The following is a 16647-nucleotide window of genomic DNA, read 5'->3' on the forward strand; positions in this document are numbered from 1 at the left end:
ATTTCTCACAGGGAGAAAAGCCAAAGAAGGAATGAGGGAAGATACTCTAGATAACGTTGCTGTGGACTATGGTGTTAAAGAAAGGTACAGAGAGGAAATAGTAAATAGCTGTACTTTGTGATACTGTGTGTTGCTTTGCTGATTCTCTAACTTATGTTGTAGAGAAAGCACAGGAAAGTATTTCAGATTACTGTTTGCTGAACTCCACTTATATTTTCTTTTCATTTTAGGCATACATTTTTAGCATTGAGAAGCAACTAAATATTCTATTTGAACTAAGGGGTAAAAAGGTAAATCTTTCATACTACTTTTCTGCACCTTAGAACTTCTAGCATGTCTTGATCAAAATTTGAAGATAATGTGATTTCTTGTTTGCACACAGCTTGGTTCTTACTTTGGAGCTGCAGTTTGTGCTGTGGACCTGAATTCAGATGGCCTTTCAGACTTGCTAGTTGGTGCTCCAATGCAAAGTACCATCAGAGAAGAGGGAAGAGTTTATGTCTATATCAATTCAGGTTCTGTAAGTATTTTCTCTTAAAAACACATTGTAACACAGTCATTCTAGTATAACAAGCTAAGAAGAAGAGATTTCCTCTCTCTAATCATAAAATACTTCATGATATAGGAAAAACAACTCTAGAACCCTAGTGACAAACCCAGCGGGACTGTGTAGCACACCTGCAAAGGCTAACTGTATAAACTGTAACACATTGTTACTAACATTGTGTTAGAACTGAGGACAGGCTGGTTTTGTCTCCTAGAAATTTCAGGTGGTAACAGCCTGCCACTACAGCCTCTTTGGAAGCTCTCCTCCATTACCATGCTTAGCACTGAACTAGCAGGTGAAGAGCAACTTGCTTAGCAGTTCAGAAACAATCAAGGAATGAAAGATTTGCATGCAGTTAGTGGTACAAGTCAGGAAAGAGACTGGTAGTCCTCAGTTTGGCAAATAAAGTAACTGGACAGATCATGCATTAGAATTAGCTTCCTTTTATTCTTTTTAAGGATCAGAAGTGAAAGTACAATCACTATTTTTTGTGTGCTTTTGAATTTGTCTGGCTTTGTAAATTCTATCTTCATTTATCTTTATTCCCCTTCCTTCCTCTCCACACTAAGACATATTTATTCTCTTATGCTTGCAATTAACATTTCCTTAACATGTTTTCCTCCCAGAGAACTAAGTCACTCCAGGATACCTACAACTAAGGCACACACAATACCTCTGAAGCAGCTACTGTTTACTACCTTTTTAGCAGTCACAATTTTTACAGAGCAGTAAGCCCCTGTATTCTGATATAAGCTTGCTGCTGTTTATAGGTGTTTGCTGTGGGAACACATTGCTGTTCTCTTTCTTAAAGAACAACTTTCTCATTCTTTATTACTCTTAGACTAAATACTGTTAAATACCTTTGATAATGCTTGCTTCTGCACCAAGGGGTTCAATAGGATTATATACTGGCATCCAAGGCAGTTTTAACATTTTGAGTAATACTCCAGGTCTCCTCAAGACTCTGTTAATGTGCCATTGACTCTGTTTTCCTTCAGGAGGCAAAGATGGTAGAACTGAACACAGAGCTCAGCGGCAGTGACTCATATGCAGCCAGGTTTGGAGAGTCCATAGCCAATCTAGGAGACATTGATAATGATGGTTTTGAAGGTAAGTAGGTAAAGAAAACCCCTTGGGTTTAATTCTCTCTGAGCAGTGGACTGTCACGATAAACAGGAGGAATATGGAAGTCTGAGAAGACTTTCAGTTAGTGACTTGACCTTTCTTTTCTAGGCCACTGATTTGAGATATAGCTGTTTCATGGTCATTGGTGTATAATACCAAGAGATTAGGTTCTGCCTCTTTAATAAAGAGCATGAGCATAAGGTGATAACATAGTCTGTAACTTTGGGTGCTGGACCTCAAGTGGAATCCCTAATCCTGTTTTAGACATCTGAGACAATGGTTGGGGAACAATTTGGCAATTCTGTAACATCATAAATAAAAATTACACATTGAGTCAAGATCTGCTTCTGTGTCACCTATAGGAAGTACTAAACACATGGGGATATCGAAAACAACCTGCAAGTTGGGAGACTATTGTGGGACTACTTCCCAGTCAGGCCCTCGGGTGACTCGTGAATTGCCTAGCGTGGGCTCCCAGTGGATGCAGAACACAGGGAAGGACTTCGATGGCCATGCCCCAATAGTGAATTCAAAATGTTAGTGGGGCTCTGAGGGGACTTCTTCTTCTGTTGTCTATACAGGAGGATCTATTTCAGGCACATAAAGTTAGATGCCTAAACAGAAACTAAGAATATCCTCTCTTCCTTCCCCACCACCCAGGCTGAAACACCCTCTCTAAATATGATGAGATATGTGCTGAAATTTCCATTGATGTTGTTCAGGTGGAACCTGCTCAGAGGGCAGAGAGATTCAGTCTCCAGACTTGTGTCTAACTTCTTTAATAAGCAGAAAAGTAATAGACATTGAAAAGAGAATGTAATTTGAAAGTTATAGATGAAAGGGTTTTTAGTTATAGAAAACAGATGAAAGGATGTAAAATGAGTTATAATATCTAGAATGACTCTCATGGCCTTCTACTTCCCTTCCACTTCCAGTCAGGCTGCCTAAAATGTATTTGCTACAGAAAGCCCCATGGTCTACTGCTCTCAGGTTCTTTCCTTCCAAGACCATTCACTACCTGTTTAGGTAGCCTGGAAAAACACAGCTGACTAGCTAGACTGAAGACAAGCAGAGGGGACCTGGCCCAGTGGCTTCATTCATCTTGTCATGGTTTCAAACAAATAGGAATGGCCAGTATTCCTGTCTGAAAAACTGGCATGTGCTCCCCTCCAGCAGAAGGGCAGGCACAATAAGCTGTCTAGGGACAGGATAAAAATACAACAGGCATTTTCTATGGTTCAAAAATTCATAAACGGTTTCAGTTTTTCCATCATCAAAACTTGGACTGTATGCAGAGCTCATATCCTTTGTGCAAAAACTGTCAGCTTTTTCTGGCTGTATCTTTACCAAGTCCACGTCTTTCTTCGCACTTCTGAATTACTCTTTTTTTATTTGCAGTTACGATCCAGGCTTCTCCTTTCACTCTTCCCTTTGTCTTGTGTTCTTGGACCTGTTCTGTAACCTGCAAAGCTTGGAACAGTCATTCTCTTCTTAGCCAGTTTCCTTTTCCTTAAAGTAGTCTTTTTTTTTTTCCCCTCCTTTGGTACCTGTTCCTTGAACTCTTGTTAAATTTCGCTTCTCCTGTTTTGCATCACCTTCACAATTTTATACACAAGTTTCAGGTTTTGCCCCAAAACATTCGCAAACTGCAAAGGTGAACTGTATCCAGATGTAGAGCTGGGGAACAGAGGCATAAAATGAAATTAACATCAGCATCGCAAAGCAGATGTATGACACAGAATGTAATGCAAAACGGGCATCCTAAAAATGCAGGGGGAGGCGGAGCGAACAAGTGGATTAGCTTCTGAAGGGAGCAAAAACATTGAAAAGAAAAAGTGGAGGCAATATTGAGAGTGGCAGTAGGAAAAGAAATTTTTGTAAGAAAAACAGCTGGAAGCAAAATATAAAGAGAAATTGGGTGTTAGAAACCATTTGTCTGTAATAAGTAATAAAAAATCACAGCAGAGCCAACTTCTTCAATGATCTAAACCATCAGTATCAGCCCTGTGAAGATAATGGCGCGCGTGTTGGTGTAGAATCTGACCTCCTCGAGAACATATGTGTAATTTTAATTAGCACAGCTTGGCTGTCCTATTTTCATCTCGCCACTAGAGAGACATATTTTGTGTGTTTTAGTCACTTAAGTATGGATTCAATCAATATGGATTCAGTCAGAGAATTGTTCAGTAAAACCAAATCGTCAGAGCTTTGCTTTTCTTGTGATTTTTGGTTTGGTGCAGCATACAGTATTCTGATTTGCAGATAGTTCAATTTTGCTTATTTGTGAATGAAAGTTCACAATTATTAATTTATATTAGTGACTTTCAAGATGATGTAATTCATCTCCCCCTCCCTCTCTCCACTTTTTGGTTAACAACCTCTGGCTACTTGAACCATGGGGCTTTTTGGTAAAGGCTGTTGAGGATGGGTGAGTGGGTTGGTTGGTTGGTTTGTTATGTGTCGCCACACCCCTCTGGGATTAAATCATCTGGGCATAAAACATACCCCTTTGTACAAACCAGCTACCTTCATTTCCTTGTTAAATGCCTGTTCAAGCCTGTTATCAACTATTAAGGACATTTCATAGAAAAATAAATGGTTCATTTCAGGCAGTGTAATAAGAGTACTTCTTGTGTTTCAGTGATTTAAAACATGTGGGAATAACAGAGTGCAGGAAAATCATCGTAGTTCCATGAATACAAGGCTTTTTTATTTTGCTTTTTTTTTTCCTTTTTTTTAAGAACACGATAATTTTGGTTACTCTCCACGATAATCTCTTAACCTCTTAAGGGTCAAATTTAGTATTGGTAGGAACAGACTTTGTCTTGAACAAAATGGCTGTATTTGGCCCTTGTCTTCCAGAAACAATAGTACTTAAGGCAGAGTGAGATTACTGTCCTGGTCTGTATTGTTTCCGTTTGCTTTATGTCTGTCTTCAGCACTACTTTTGAATTCAGTCAAATAAATTTGGTCTGGTATTGCATGCATCGTGATTTGGATTTCTTTAACTCCTCTTTGTTCATGTTTCCTAGTCAACTGATTATTGTTAAATTGTTTTTCCACAGATGTAGCAATTGGGGCTCCACAAGAAGATAATCTAAAAGGGGTTATTTATATATACAATGGCAGGGAAGATGGAATAACACCATCATTTTCACAGGTACGCTTTTTCAATGAAAAATAATCAATCCAGAAAAACCTTAAGTTTAAATTTGAGAGGGTTTTCCCTTCATTTAACACTCAGACCATCTGAGGTACTTTAAAATACTTCAGAAATTTTTTACATAGTCTGTGATAACCTGTAACAGAAAAAAAAAAATAGTTTTGGTGGCCTCAGACAGGGTTTATGGGATAGAACATTTGCAATAATTGAGGAATATTACTTTCAGGGGTATACTTTCACAGGTAAGCATGTAACTTCAGCAGCAGGATGGTTGTGCTAATATTTTTAATTGGAAATTGTAACTCAAAGATTAGCTTTCCAAGAATAATTTTCTCTGTTTTTTTCCTCCTCAGAGAATACAAGGACATCAAGTCAGTAATTCTTTAAGCATGTTTGGACAATCCATAGCAAGTGGCATTGATGCAGATAACAATGGTTATCAAGGTGAATTAAACAATTGTGTTTATTTTTCATTTTTAAGAGAGTGGAGATTCATTGGAAACAACCCTACCGTGCTACTTACTCCTTTTAACAGAAGCAAAATCTGTTAAGATGACATGTCACATTTTGCATATTGCGAAGGAAGAAAAAAAAAAAGAGGTAAAGCTGAGGCCAAGCAGTCAGTTTTCACGGTCATCTAACTATTATTTAAGGACTGAGAACCATGTAATAGTAAGATCATAGTGCACAAGAGGAAGAAAAATTTAATTTTTATTTCTACAGAAGCCATCTCATCTGTTAATGTCACAATGAGCTAATCTGGGTACTGGAAGTACCTTTGTTGTCCAGACTAGTGTGCTAACCTAAAAATCTTACTGGTCTTCACATAGACTGGATTTTGCCAGGAGTTAATGAGCTCCTTGACACTCTCAGTCTGTGTGAACAATACATTAACCTGGCTTGGGACTCACAGCATTGGATTAAGACTGTTGTGGAGTTCTTGTGGGCATGACACAGAAGTGCTAATTTGGTGTAAAACAACTTAACTGGTTCCAAGTATATACTCATTGTTTTATACATGTTGTCAAAATATTTTGACATTTTGCAGATAAGCGTTATGTCAGGTCAGGCCTGTCCTGACCCTGTGGGTGTAAAAGCATAAAGTTATCATGAACTGCGTGCTGTATTCTCTGGCTATGTCAACAGAAAAGTTATCCAGGTTAATTTGTAATGCGGGGCTAAGAGGTAGTGCACAAGTAGTCTGCTGTTAGGTCACCTGTTGTTTACTGATTTGGGAGTCACATCTTCAGACCCTTATATCATTTAGACTCATCTAACAGATGCACTTTTGCTACCTCATTTGAGAGGTATATATACTATGTGTATTTATTTCATTCCTTATTGCATGAATACTTTTCAGTTAGTTTGGAATACATTAAATATTTTTTTCTATTGATCTCTATGTATAATTTCATACATATATATAGTTAGATATGTAACTGAATTGGTTTTATATATATGTGTGTGTGTATAGCAATATTGAATATTTGGATTAAAAAGAAGGCAAGTACCTCCTATTTAGCTGAATTGTCCTTCAGTATCAGCCACTTAAACATGGAATCGAAATCAAATCATCACATTACCAGTATCTGCAAGCCCAGCAAATTAGCATGCAGAGTTAATGGACAGGGGACAAGTATTTGAGGGATCATCTTCTAGACGGAGAACACCTTTGAATATTAGCATATGCCTTCTGATAACTAAAGGGCAAATGGTGTTTTAATGCTGATCAAAAGGTGAATGTGCTACAAAATGCTCGTACCTGAGAAGTAACTGCAGTTGACAAATTATGCTTATTGATCTATTCTTTTTTGGACAGATGTAGCAGTTGGTGCCTTTCTCTCTGATTCTGCTGTGGTGTTGAGGTGAGATTGCTACATTTCAGTGCTTTTAAAGACCATCTAATTTAACTGTATTTTTTAATGCAGTTTAATAAAACTCAGTAGTATATTTTAAGCTCGTGATATTCTTCTTGGTGTCTTGAACTTTAGTCATTAGGCTCTACAGTGCTCTACAACTGAAACATATAAGTAAACACCCTGAAGAAAAAGAAAATATTCTGAATCTTCTTGAGGCACCAAATAATGTGTATCACCTATTTGGATTCTGAAAAATGCAGATAGCTTAAAAAATTATAAAATATAAAAATAGATTCTGTCAGAGATTGTTAAATTCTGCAGAGATTCTGTAAGCTATTTCTGAAGTGTTTTGTGAACATTAACTCTTTTCTATTCTTAGAACAAAACCAGTTATAATTGTTGAAGCTTCTTTAAAACATCCTAATTCATTAAATCGAACTAATTTAAACTGCATGGAAAATGACCAGCCTGCCATCTGTATGAATTTGAAGATATGCTTTACCTATACAGGACGAGAGGTACCTGGTTATATTGGTAAGATACTTGGAAAAAATTCCGGTATATGTATTAATTTTCAATACACCTATTTACAGAATAATGTTATTGGTATTTAGTGGACCATTAATCTGAGGTCAGTATAAAATGAAAAATTAAAAACATAGATACCTTTTTTAGCTCATAATTACCCTATAACATTGAGACATTACACTTTTATTAAATTTAGAATAACAGTACATTCCTACTAGGACTACTGCAGTTACATGGTCTAGAAGAGATAGTGATGTTAAAAGGGTGAGAGATTGTGAGGATGAAGATAGAACTCCAAGTTGTCTATTGCATCAACGATGTAACCTAAAGTTTTGATGGCAACTTATTTAGACAAACAAAGGCTAATTTTTAGCTAGCTAGCTGGATTGTGACGCTAAAGAGCTCAGCTGGGGCTGTGCACAACCGTTTAGTAATATTTTCACATGGGTTTTGCAGTAGTACTAAAACAGTACCATCATAGATAGGCTAATTCCAGTCCTGAATTAACTTACCTCATAGTGGTGTGATTAAATTCACACTCATGCTTTTGCACTACATTGTAATGATGCCATTTCATGTGGTCCCTTTGATAGCATCATAATAACTAGATCCGTCATTTTGATAGGTTTTTAAATGAGATAGTATGCCGTTAAGATTCACAAAAAAATAGAGCACACTTACTCTGTGAATGCTTTCTTTTACATAGTTGCCCAGGGGCCATATTCTGTTTTGCACAGGGCCCAACAGGAGTGAGTGTCTGTCAAGGCTGTCTGAACTTTCCACATGCAAATGTCTGGGCTGTTGCTTTGTGATTAGGTAGGGAATTAATGGTGGGTGAATGTCTTGTCTTAATACAGAATCAAATGGATTATTCAGCGTGATATTCAGATGTCCTTTGAAAGCAGTCCTCCCAAACATGGACCAAACCATATAGGACTGCTGTAGGATGCAGTCTTCCACTTAGCAATAGAGAAAAGACATTCCCTTCATAAAGCAGCTCAAGCACCTGAGCGTACCATTATGGAGCATTATGTGAAAGAGAGGGAGTCCCATCAAAATTAATGAAAAATATGTCTTGTATTATATTTTATATAATATATATTTTGCTTTTGGCGAAAACTGATACTGCTTGAAGCAATATCTATTGGAGAGAATATTCATGGTGAACTTATTTAAAATCATTTACTGTCTAAATTTGACTGTATTGCCTGGTTGCTTTTAACCTACTTGTCACGTGCTATTTGTAAACTCCAACAGCCCTGCAAACACGTAATATGTAAAATTAAATTGCTTAAATCTTCTGTATGAGGATATACATCCTTTAGGAATACATTACAGAGAACACATCCAACGATGAACTGTAAAGTTTCAAGTTCAGATCTTTTGAAATTCGTATTTGTTGTGAAAGATGAGCAGTCAGACTGGATTACCCTTGCTGGATTTGGACATAAGACTTTTCAACTTAAATAGAAAAGACTAGAGGAAATTCTAGATATCCTAACTTCTGGCAGAGATTAAGAAGTAATAGATCAGTAATGCTCTGAAACTTATTTGCAATTTGTTATCACAGCAATTCATGCTAACTTAAATACAAAAAACTGTGAAGTTAAACACTATTTGTCAGTGTCTGTTGACTTATCTGTTTGTTGAAATTTAATGTCAGCCCTGTAAATAACTGAAGCAGGTTTTCTTTTAAATAGATTCTGGTAGAAAACTATAAATATAACTTGACAAAACTATCCCTGATGTAAAAGCATGTATCAGGGATCAGTCATGATGCAATCCATTTTCAGAGGGCTAGAAGCTTTCGTTAGGTATGGATTTATGTCAGAGAATTTTTACGCAGAGCATTTCAAAATGGATATTATGGAACATACTTAAGGAAGTGAGTCAGAAGATGTGATTTCTATCATAAATTAAAGAAAATTATAACACTTGGAAGTTTTTATTACTTTTATTTTCCCTGGGCTTTATTTTGCAGTACTGCTTTATAATCTGAGTGTTGATGTGAACAGAAAAGTGGATACACAAGCAAGATTTTATTTTTCCTCCAATGGAACATCTGATACAATCTCAGGAAATGTAAAGATTTACAGCAACAATATTGCCTGCAGAGATCATCCAGCATTTATGAAGGTAATCTATTTTTCAGTATGTAGTGCCCTGTAAATCCTTTGTTCTTCTTTGAAAAGCACACTTGCTGCGAAAGAACCTATTTTATTTACAATTGCATCACATAATTTTGGAAGTAAAATATTTGTGTTCCTAACTTCCACAATTAATATATTTTAATTCTGATGCTTTCTTAGCTTTCTGTGGGGAAGTCAGTGGGTCTGCCATCTCTTATGTTGGTGAGAATGTGCATAATTATCACAGTGATTAAGTAGGACATGAGCATTCTTGACATTTTTTCACCCTCTTTTATGGATGAAAGATCATAGATTGAGGCTGATTTGGAGCAACCAAGAAGATACGGTATAACGTACATTTTCTGCTGAACATTTCTGATGGAACTTTCCTATGTACTCCTTAATGCAAAAATCTTTAAACTTGTAATTACACAGAGAAAATGTTTATTATGTTTTGTCATTTGTAACTGTTTCAAAGAACACATGTATGGTCTTGCTCCCCTTTTTACTGTGAGTAGATGAGGTAGACTCACCTGATAAGAAAAGAACCCATTCCCAATCCATAGGAAGTTAGATGAAGTTGATTGCTAGAAGAGAGTCCGTAGTTCAAGGTTTATGGTGTGGTCTGTTTTGTGAATTGGTTGCAAGGAACCAAAGGCTAGCGGGGCACGAAGAAGAACACTTGCTTGGAATTGTTTGATTTTTTTCCTTGCAAGGGATGCAGCACTCACCAAGGGAAATGCTCAGAGAATCAAGAGGTGGAAATGGGGTAGGAATAGCACTCACAGGAGTTTCATGAATTAATTTAGAGCTGAACAATATGAAGGAAGTGCACTGTGCTGACAAAGTGGTCTCTCTACTCTGCTCACAAAAGTGAAGCCTGCACAGATGTGTCTTTCTCCTGGACATACCAGCCTGAATCCTGGACCAGATTAGTAGTGAACGTGGTTACAATTCCCTGTCTGTGAAGGTGTAGATACAACTTTGTTGTAGAAGGAATCTGCTGGTAGAAGCACTTCAGAGGAGAAGCCACAGAGGTAGAAGTGCTGCCAGGGCAAGTGGGTAAGAGGGGCAACAGCAGGAGGCTGTTGGAGACCTGCAAGGTGTCAGCTAGCCAGGGAGGCCTGGTACCAACACCAATAATAGAGATAGTACCAGCTACTCAGCAGGAAGAAGTTGGCTGTTGGTTCCTCCAGAAGTAGAGTTTGATCCAACAGCAGCCATCCTTTGAAATTGAGGATGGTACTGACTTGGAAATAAGTTAATAAGAATCTGGTTAGTAAGATCCTAACTCCAGTTGTAGTTTCAAAGTCATTGTTGCCCTGGAGGAAATGAAATTTTGTATTCCTGCTTGTATCCCTCTAAAGGATGAATGAGGGACCTGTCTTGAAAGTAAAAACAACTGCAATCAGGATAAGGATATAATATTTTTAAGGTCATTCAATGGACAAGAAAGAATAAAAGTGATTCAGTCTGTCAAACATCTCAGAAGCTTGCCTGTTCCAACAGAAATTTTGGATAATAAATGGGAAGCACTTGAAGTCCTAAAACACAATGAAACAACAAAAACTAGCAGACACAGAGGAACGACGTTTTATTAAACGCAGAAAAAATAGACTTATCTCCTGTAAGACTTTATCTAATGGGGAAAAGAATTCTTTAAAGAAATATTAAGGAGAGGGAATATTTAGATGTAAGGAGAAACAAGAGTAATAAAATCATGGACTAGTTTGCCTAGCCTTTTCTTTAAAATCCTCAAGGTAGCAATTCTGTGACCTTTTGAAACAAACATCTATTAGGATGACTGGTGCAGTTGATCCTGCACAGAGGCTGGGAAATAGATTTAATTTTCTACAGCTACAAAAAACCTGCAGGGAAAAAGTCTTCCATGTATTTTTCTTTTTCTTTCCTTTTACTTATGTTTTGTTTATGACACCAATTAGAAGCCAATTCTTCACGATAAAGCTTTGGAGTAGAAAGGAAAGCTTATATTACCCACTGGAAAATTGCCCAGATGCATCTCAACTGCTAGTTGCACCTAAGTGAATGTTACGTACAGGAGCAGTGGCAAATTGCCCACTTACTTGTGAGTTTTGTAAGCTAAAAGAGATGTTACTGACAGCCGACCTTGTACAGATTGCTGTACCAGCATCAGCAGGTATTTGTGTAGGAGGGAGGATATGATTTGGCTCATCACTTCCTATAGTCTATCATTAGTATTTTTTCCTCCATATAATTAAATTTTCTTTTTAAGTCTTAATTAATAGCATTATAAGCATCTCCTTCCACCCACTGAGGTTTCTGTACTCATATGAAGCTCCTAAAGTTAAGTAAGTGTGAATGTCTGTCAAGTACAGTCCTTGCACGAGACGATGTACGTTTTACGTATTTTGAGTAAAGACTAATTAATAGCTAATTAGTATAATGGCAGTAATATAAAGCAGATGCAGAGAAGACCTTGTGGAAAATTATTTGTAGTTAGATAATATGTGATTTGGCCAAAGTAAGCTTGCAGATAAGAATTAAAGTAGTGGCCATGTGGAGGGACAATCAGTGTCTGTCTATCTCCTACATTTAGGGAATAATTTAATCAGGTTTGCTATTATTAGTACTCGGTGCTTCAAGCTGTTCAGTTTTCACAAGTAGGTAGTCTGGGGTCAGATATGCAACATTCCTACACAGTCAAGGCTTCATGTACAAAATGGTCATTTATCGAAGAGTTTAGTAATTTTTTATATAGAATAGGAAATAAAGAGGCAGAAAAATAAAATGGAGTCATGACCTGATTTAGTGGTACTGTGGGAGAACTCCTTTTGATTTCATACAGAAATATCCATGGGTTTTGTCTGGCATTATCACACTTGTTAACTTTCTCCATTTTAGCCAACTTTTGCCTATTTTTCTATTTGGGCATACAGCATTTCGCAGGTGTGTAAGGCAGTATTATTGGCAGAAGTGGCTTCACGATTCAGTAAGACTTCTTTTAATAAAAGACACTTCTGTTCTGAAATGCCTGATGCTGTCATTGAATGTATTACGCTTTTCTGCGTTTCTGATTCCCTCTTTCAGCGACAAAGACATTTGAACAAGTGTATGAGCCATATGGCATATGAAATTATTTTACATGTGAAAAATAAGTGTTCCTCTTCAAGTTAGTTCTAGGAAACCTTATAATTTTTAAAACATAAGCATACATGTTTTGTCTTATATGATTAACTCATTAGGTTTCCAATTTTCATAGAAAGATGTAAGGGATATCTTGACTCCTGTACATGTTGAAGCAAGTTATCATCTGGGGCATCATATCCTACAGAAAAGAAATGCTCAAGAATTTTCACCACTTCAACCTGTTCTTCAAAGGAGGAAGGAAAAAGATGTTATAAAAAGCAAGGTTAGTGTATGAGTTCTCTTTTTCAAATGCAGTAAGTAATATTCACGTTTTAATCTTTAGTTTAAAAAAGCTTCACACATCCATAGCATGTGAAGAAATGCATTTTCCAGACCAGCACCTAGTGCCTTGATCTTAATTAATAAACCAGCATGCATAATAAACCAATGCTTAATTTTTTGTTAAAAAAATCTTTACAGAACTAGCATTTAATTTGTTTTTGTTTTTTTAAAGAAAAGAGGTATGTGCAGAGAACTCACAAGAATATATAATATTATATACCTCAGAACACACAGATATGAAATTCACTCTTTGAAATATTCATTCTTTTTCAACCACACAGGATGAGTCACTTTCCAGTATAAAATTGTTCTTTAAAGTTAATTCTGTGTTAAATACACGATATCATGTTGGTATTAATCTTGAAGTGTTTCAGCGATGTTGCTGAAATATTAGTTCTGTGAGGGTATTGCAGGTTTTCAAACACAAAGTCTGTGGGGAAAAAACAGTGTATTCTGTATCCTTAAATTACTATGAAATTAACTTTTTTCCCCAAATAAACATTAAGAGTTAATAGACTTTTACTCTGACTTAAGCAAAAGTCAGGATGCTCTGAATTTTTAACTACCAAATGGTCATAAACAAACTATGACTTTTCACAAACAGTAAGCTTCATGTAATTCAGATATAGTTGACTGTCAGAACTCTGAGATCTATAAAAGCTCCTTTTAAATGGCATGCTTTTCATCTTCATTCAAAATTTTGTTTTAGAAACCACAGAGTGAGAGAGAGAGAGGGTGTTGTTGAATATAGTGACAATAAATGTGCTCTGTAGCATACTGATAACCAAGGCACGGATGCGTGCAACTCATGGTGTCTCTAGCCTTATCAAACCTTACTAATAGTATGGTAAGTAAAGTTTGTGTAATGAAACTCTTTTGCAAAAGTTAATGTGCTGTATGATAGGAGAGACCACAGAGACCTCACTTCTGGGTCGTCTAAAACACTCTGTCCTTTTTCTGTGCTACTTTTAAAAAATCAGCTGAACATACACCTACTGGTTTAACTGTAAGAGACTGAGTCTGGAAAGCCTATCTGTTATTCTGGGTGGACAGATTGCTTTTGGAAAATGGCAAATCATAGCCTTTTTTTTCTTCCTTTTATAGTTTGTTTTTGCAAGATTTTGCTCCCAAGAAAATTGTTCTGCTGACTTGAGAGTTTCTGGAAAAGTTGCTTTTCCAAAGTAAGTATAATGTGGCTTTCATTTTTTTAAGAGGTTCAGTAAGATTTTATCTAAATTATTCCTTAATCTTTTGTATGTAAAGAACATTAATTTGCCAAAGTAGGCTCTGGAGTCCCTGAGAAAATATGAGGAGTAAGGCTGTGTTTAGTTGAAGAATATTTTTAAATCGTAAATCTTCCAGGAAATGTAACAGAAATTTATATAATTGAAGAACTGTTCTTGCATAATTGGAAGACTTTACAGCTCATAAAATAGATTTTCTTCACAAAAAGGTAAACTTGTATTCTACACTTCATATATAACTGGGCTAAGATACAGCACACAATGCATACTGAATATGTAGACATCATAACTATGGTTAAATTGACAAGCTATCAATTATTTCTGCTGCTCTTACAAAAATACTGTACTTGCGCTGTACGAAGAAGATACTTAGTTTTGTACTAAGACATTGTTATATTTATTATTTCAATTATAAAATAATTGTCTCTTTTTCCTTATTTACTTAAGAATATTACATCTTCAGTTTTATACTGCTGATTGAGACACCAGATGGTTGAGTATTGTGTGAGGTTTAGACTTTTTCCCTACATGAATTAGGTTGCATTTTCCAAAAGTAATTTTGTTTTATTATTTTTTCATTTACATCCCTGATTTTTTTGAGATACCCTTTAGTATGTTTCAGTTTTTCCCATTTCTTCCAATTAGGTATCATGTTTAAATCCTGTTACTATGCAAGATAATTAATGCACTTTCAAAGTATTTAAATACAATTATTATTGTCTTGCAGAATCTGGATTACACCAAGCAATACTTTGTGTAATATACTTCTATTTTGCATCATCTTTGGAAAGTTTTAAGCCATGTACCGTTGTTTCTGTTCAGAATGGATTTTAATGATTTGATTTTAAATTTTATTTTATCATCACAAGCTTTTTCTTTATTGACTATTATACTTCAAAGCAAGAAATATGGGTTGTTGGTGTGCAAAAAGAGAAATTGTACCTGTTGTGAATCTCAGCGAGTTGGGTATTTTGTGTGTGACCTGGATTTTCTTGTGTAATTTATCACCTTTAAAGTTGATTCTGCTTTAATTGAGATACTAGGTTTATCTCATTGAACAACCTACAATGACACCGAAAGACGATGACAGTCAGGTAATGCTGATTAATCACACTTGTGTGATCCTGAGCACAAACTTTTTCATCTTCCTAGATTTCAGAGTAAGATTAGTATCTTTCGGCCTACTTTAACGCGTGGCCTGTAGCATGAGTCCTGAGCCCTTTCATTTGCTTAGGCTTGAAGGTTATTTCATTTGAACAATCATAAAATTTTCAGAAAGAAATATTGTGCAACATTTCCATTCGTGACATTAGCAATGCAGTTTTGTAAGTACTTCAAAGCTCTAAGAAAGGAAAACAGATTACAACATACCTGCTTGGCATTAGATACTAGTAGCAGATTTTCAGTGTAAATAAATACGCCAAATATCTTGATAAAGTGTGAAGTATCACCTTAAATTACATTGTGCCCCGAGAATCTCGATTAAAAACTAGTTAGCTGTGAAGCATTGATTTATTTTGTCTAGACACAGAATGCATTCATTACCCTTGAACAGGAAAGCAAACACTTCTAGTCTTAAAAGAATGAAATCAAATAGGGGTGTCAATGTAATACTTCACTTACTGACTTAGGAGTCTTCATGTGTACACTATCATGTTTTATTTAAATTGCTTAGACTTTGGCCTGCTCTGTCAATTTCTAGTCCGCATCATGCATTTTTTTAATGAAGAATGAAATATGATTACCAGGGAAAAGCTCTAGTTCAGCTTTATTGTAGTCCCAGATGTGCACCTGGTGCTTTTGTGTGCTTGTGTGTTAAGCTGGGAGGCATCTTTGTGACAGCATCTTGTTAATGAGCTTGGCTTTAATGCATATAAGAGGACTGAACGGTAAGCATATAACTAGTAAAACAACTTTAAAATTTAACCTAATCAAGCTACTGAAATGTTAACATTGTGTTTTTCTTTAACTCACTTTTTGTCTTGGAACCTGCCTGCTTACGCAGTGCTTTTACCTTCTGTTGCTTTTCTAAGTGCCAGCTTCTTTCCCAAAGGTGTTCAGTGACTAATGCTTTGGTTTCAAGCCAGAATATCTGATAAATGTCTATTTCTAGGCAGCCTTTCTACAAGTCTTAATTAAACGCTAATGTCAAGCTGAAGTTTACTTTCAGCCCTGCATAGGGTGTCTGTACTTGTAACATGATTATAGAACATTACATAGATCATAAGATAGGCATGTTCACTTGCCCTTTTTGTGACCTGTTTCATATTAACTCAATCCTATACTTTGAGTACAAAGAGTGAATTTTGAAATAATGTCTGAAAACACAGTAGCAGTAGCACATTGCTGTTCTCGTCTGTAAAGGAGGGGACCTATCTTGTAAAAGCCAGAAGCCTGACTGGTCTGATAACAGTTTTCTTGCTCTCACATTAATAACCTCAGGCCTTAAAAAGTATAATGCTGGAGTTGACCATCATATAACTGGTGTAGTACCTTCAGTTACAGGACTGAGTGAAAACTTGCCTGATGATCTCCAGCTGAGCTTTGTCAGAACCAAATGCAATTAACTAAAAGAACACTGGCGGAAAATTTTTGCATACAA

The 16647-nt window shown here is 36.2% G+C and overlaps 1 protein-coding gene across 1 annotated transcript in view; it reads left to right on the plus strand.

Annotated features, from left to right (window-relative positions):
- The window catches only part of ITGA4 (integrin subunit alpha 4), a 38336-nt gene that overhangs the window by 13731 nt on the left and 7958 nt on the right, over nucleotides 1–16647 (plus strand). The window contains exons 8-17 of the mRNA XM_059820185.1: nucleotides 231–290; nucleotides 383–520; nucleotides 1546–1657; nucleotides 4738–4832; nucleotides 5189–5279; nucleotides 6655–6700; nucleotides 7074–7228; nucleotides 9204–9358; nucleotides 12593–12742; nucleotides 13906–13982. Of these exons, the coding sequence (XP_059676168.1) occupies nucleotides 231–290; nucleotides 383–520; nucleotides 1546–1657; nucleotides 4738–4832; nucleotides 5189–5279; nucleotides 6655–6700; nucleotides 7074–7228; nucleotides 9204–9358; nucleotides 12593–12742; nucleotides 13906–13982 (1079 nt within the window). The remainder of the gene's footprint in view (nucleotides 1–230; nucleotides 291–382; nucleotides 521–1545; nucleotides 1658–4737; nucleotides 4833–5188; nucleotides 5280–6654; nucleotides 6701–7073; nucleotides 7229–9203; nucleotides 9359–12592; nucleotides 12743–13905; nucleotides 13983–16647) is intronic.

Source organism: Gavia stellata, chromosome 8 (genome assembly GCF_030936135.1).
Source record: "Gavia stellata isolate bGavSte3 chromosome 8, bGavSte3.hap2, whole genome shotgun sequence".
In the NCBI taxonomy this organism is placed as follows: Eukaryota; Metazoa; Chordata; class Aves; order Gaviiformes; family Gaviidae; genus Gavia; species Gavia stellata.